This window comes from Caenorhabditis briggsae (genome assembly GCF_000004555.2).
Source record: "Caenorhabditis briggsae complete genome, chrV, whole genome shotgun sequence".
Taxonomy (NCBI): Eukaryota; Metazoa; Nematoda; class Chromadorea; order Rhabditida; family Rhabditidae; genus Caenorhabditis; species Caenorhabditis briggsae.
The window spans coordinates 7,009,877-7,013,828 of record NC_013488.2 but is presented as its reverse complement, the minus strand read 5'-3'; the positions used below and the strand labels follow the sequence as shown (position 1 = coordinate 7,013,828).

Here is a 3,952-nt window from a genome sequence, read left to right as displayed (position 1 = left end):
TTCCATCATTCGCAATCGGATCGGATACGGAGTTCGCGAACGGATAGAATACGGAGGGAATAATGCGTTGTGGTTTTCTGCAAACGGGTAGCGTGCGGTCCGTATGCGGTTCTTATTTCAACCGCGCGTGAATGCTGTGCCTCCGAAACGGGTCCGTTCGCATTTTACCTGTGGATTTTCCAGATCGAAATTTGTGCGTTGCTGAGTAATCGAATTTCACCCACTTGTTATTATTTTTCCGAAAATATATTCAATTTTTGTTAATTAGCTAGATCCGGTTCTTCGGATTTGATTAGATTTTGTTCTCATGAGTCTAAAAATTTCTTTTCCTGATGTGTTGCAAAAGAGAATTGACTCACTTTCATATATATCCAGAATCCTATTATCCTGAATTGAATTCTTGAATTCTGTATATCTTGAATATTCATTTTTCGAATCTTCCTGAAAAGAAAAATATGTTTCGTATGTTCCAGAATGAATGGACATTTTTATGACCATTGTGTGCCTGTTGGGCATCATTTGCGCATTGGCCACGATACTGCTCAATTTCAATTTAGTGATAAGGATTGTGATGTTAGTGGAAGACAAAAAAAACTTCATAACAATCATTTCCCCGTTTCAGGAAGAAATCAAAGCGAAATGCAGATATGCATTTGTTTTACTACAGGTTTGCATTTTACATTTTTTTGGGGCAACTTGTATTCTAACTTTTCAGTATGTCGGTCCTTATGTGGGCAAAGTCACTGGATGTGCTATCGAAGCGACAGTAGTTTCAACTCTTTTAATATTCAAAAAAATCGCTGAAGCTTCTAGTCGTCGACGGACTGTAGCTGTTAAAAATCTCAGTATACACAGTAATCAAGTCTTAACTATTTAAGAGAGTCAATAAAAATTCGCGTTTATTTCTTCTTTTCTTCTCACTGTATATCACCAGGCGGGAAACAAGGTTCCAAAGTTGACCAAAAATAAATCAAACTTTTCAGATACATCTACAATTCTCGAATTCAGATTTTTTTTTTCTGCGATTTGAATGAATCTTGCTTTCCAAAAATTGTGTTTCAGTAGCAACGAAAATCGTGGAAAAAAAGTTGACTTTTTTGTGAGCATTCCTGCTTCTCCCTTATAATCACTTTGGTGTTTTCAACCAACAAGAATTTATTTCTATCTTAATCAGTCAAGTATCACTTCCTGTTCAAAAGTTTTTTCCAGACATTTTCCAGGACGAAATTCGCGCCTTGCTCACAAATCGAATTTCACACGATGTTTGGTTTTCACTCTAAAAAACATATTCAATTTTCATTAATTAGCTAGTTCCTGTTCTTCAGATGTCTACAAAAAACGATTAATAAGAAAATTCAACGAAATCTCTTTATTATTTTTGTGTGATAACTCTAGCGATTGCGTAGCGTTTTCTGAATCTTCCAGAACAAATGGACAATCTCATAACCATTGTATGCTTGTTAGGAATTATTTGCGCACTGGTCACGATATTGCTCAATATCAATTTAGTCATAAAGGTTGTGATGTCAGTAGAAAACAAAAAAAAACACTACAAAATGCAGTTATATATTTTCAGGAACAAATCAAAGCGAAACGCAGACATGCATTTGTTCTACTACCGGTTTGCATTGGACATATTTTTTGAGCAACTCGTAAGTTTTGTAAAATGTTCAGTTTTCCTATACAGTATATCTCAGTACTCTTCTTCATTCTCTTCATTCTGCTCTCCATTAAAGCTCCACAATTTATGGTCGAATTTCGTCCTTTGATAGTCTATCTTGCCCTTTTTTGGTCAAATTTTGCCGCTTGCCGGTCCATTATTGCCCTTTCCATATCTGCCGAAAGAGTCATAGATGCATATTTTCCCATTACATATCGCTCCTATAGAAACCTAGTTCCTAATTGGATTGTTTTAGCAGTAGGTATCGCATTTGGAGTCTCGGAAGAATTCGTTTTCTTCAATTTATGCTCTTATGACATGATCATTCCTCCAAGTTGTCGAGTTTTTGGCTGCGCGATTAATCAGTGCTTTTATTATTTTTGGACAATTCACAAAGACGTATTCCTTAGTTTTTGTGGTTCATTTTTTCAAAAAACTTGCTTTCAGGCGATATTCTCAGCTATAGTGTTATTATCAATAATGCTATCAACCAAACTATTTATTTGGAACAATTTGAGGCATAAGAAGAATAATCAACTATCAAAGGTAACATTCAAAAAAGTAATATCATTTACAACATTAAACAATTTCAGGCAAACCGTCTTGCACTACTGAATACCGTAACCGTGTTAGTTTTCGATTTCCTCCCTTCCTTTTGCCCTTCAATGTGACCCAATGCCAAAATCTTCTCTTTCGATGTAAGACACTTTGATATATTACAGGAACCCTGATTTTTCAGTTTGTTGGACCCTATAATGATGTTTTCAAAGTCACTGGATGTGCCATCGAGGCGTTCGTAGTTTCAACTCTTCTGATATTCAGAAAAGGGAAGATCGCTGAAACATCCAGTCATCGTCGGAGTATAGTTGCTAAAAAATCAATCCAAAGTAACCAAGTCGTAGCTTTTTAAGATTGTAGATGAAAGTTCATTGTTTTCCCATTTGTTCCATGAAAATTTTCTTCTTTGAATTCTTCTTATCTCGATTCGGTTAACAAGGCTTCAAAGTTGACAATTTATTTATTGAAAGAGTCAGAATATGATTTTTTTACTGTCAAAAGTCACTAGAGTTTAGATCACCGTTTGCCCAAAATGCAAGCAATGGACAAACATTTTTCAGATTTTTTTTGGATGAGTGGTGTTTCCAGGAAATTATGTCTATCATATTGAATTAGGGAGAGGTTATCACTTCCTGTTCAAAAGTTTTTTTTTCTTTCACACATTTTCCAGACCGAAGTTCATGCCTTGCTCTGGAATCTAATGTCCCACGACTTGTTTTTCCGAAAACCAATTCAATTTTTCTTAAACAATTATAGTTCCTGTTATTAGGATGTCTGCAAAAAAATAATTTTCTGGATCTTACAGAAAAAATGAACAATCTTGTTACCAAATTCAACGATGATTCATGGTTTCTCAACCCTAGGATAACAGAACAAAATGTTCATGAAATTTTTCAAAAATTGTTTTCAAAACAGGTCAACATCCAGTCATTTATTTTTATAGTAAGGGTAAAATCGGAAATTCAAGAAACCATTTCATTTAACATTCCTTCGTTTTAAAACTGCATGAAACTTCCTGGGGAACACTCCAACTTTCTCAGCTTTCTCCAAAGATGGTGGACCAGTAGCAGGTGGCAAAACCTGAACTTTTTTCTTTCAAAATCCATCCATATAAAACCAATACCTGATATCGATTGAAAAAGTTGGCAATGAACAGGAACAATTCCATTCTGGCAAGACCTTCCCCTAGGCATTGCCGTTTTCCGATTGAAAATGGAATGAGCTCGTCTATCTTCTTCAGCTTCCCTTCTTCATCAAGAAATCTGTCAGTATTGAATGCATATGGATCTGGGAACACTTTTTCATCCAACATAACCGTACTAATCTGAGCAATCACTCCAGTTCCTTTCTTCACTGGATACCCATTGATTATCGTGTCTTTTGTAGTTGCATGGAATAGATTCAGAGGAAGCAAATTTACACATCGTTGAGACTCATTTATCACTGCATTGATTAACGGGAGCTCATTTTTATCAGCAGTCGTCACCAATCTTTTATCATCTCTTATCACTCTATCAAGCTCCTTGTGGATTCTTTCCTGGACTTCTGGATGATTCATGACATAAGCCACTGTCCAAGTCAACGTTGTATGAGTAGTAGTGAGTCCTGCGAACCACAAATCAAAGCACATATTTGCAAGTTGTTGATTCGAAAATAGTTCCGTGTCTCCTTTCTCTTCTTGTCTTTTCTGCTCTTTCAGATAAGCTTCTGCAGAATTCCACCACCAGTGGCGAG

At 35.9% G+C, this 3,952-nt stretch overlaps 2 protein-coding genes across 2 annotated transcripts; one reads left to right on the top strand and one right to left on the bottom strand.

Moving 5' to 3' along the window:
- Window positions 1–474: 474 nt before the first annotated feature.
- Window positions 475–2,331, top strand: CBG06603 (the record flags this gene model as incomplete). The annotated part of the gene is made up of 6 exons (XM_045237219.1): window positions 475–573; window positions 623–667; window positions 716–854; window positions 1,698–2,059; window positions 2,108–2,206; window positions 2,254–2,331. 6 exons carry the CDS (start codon window positions 475–477, stop codon window positions 2,329–2,331), a joined length of 822 nt encoding a protein of 273 aa, XP_045093254.1.
- Window positions 2,332–3,193: 862 nt separating this feature from the next.
- CBG06602 lies at window positions 3,194–3,952 on the bottom strand (the record flags this gene model as incomplete). The annotated part of the gene is made up of 2 exons (XM_045237218.1): window positions 3,194–3,298; window positions 3,342–3,952. Coding segments are annotated over 2 exons (716 nt in total), but the record flags the coding sequence as incomplete, so codon positions are not given.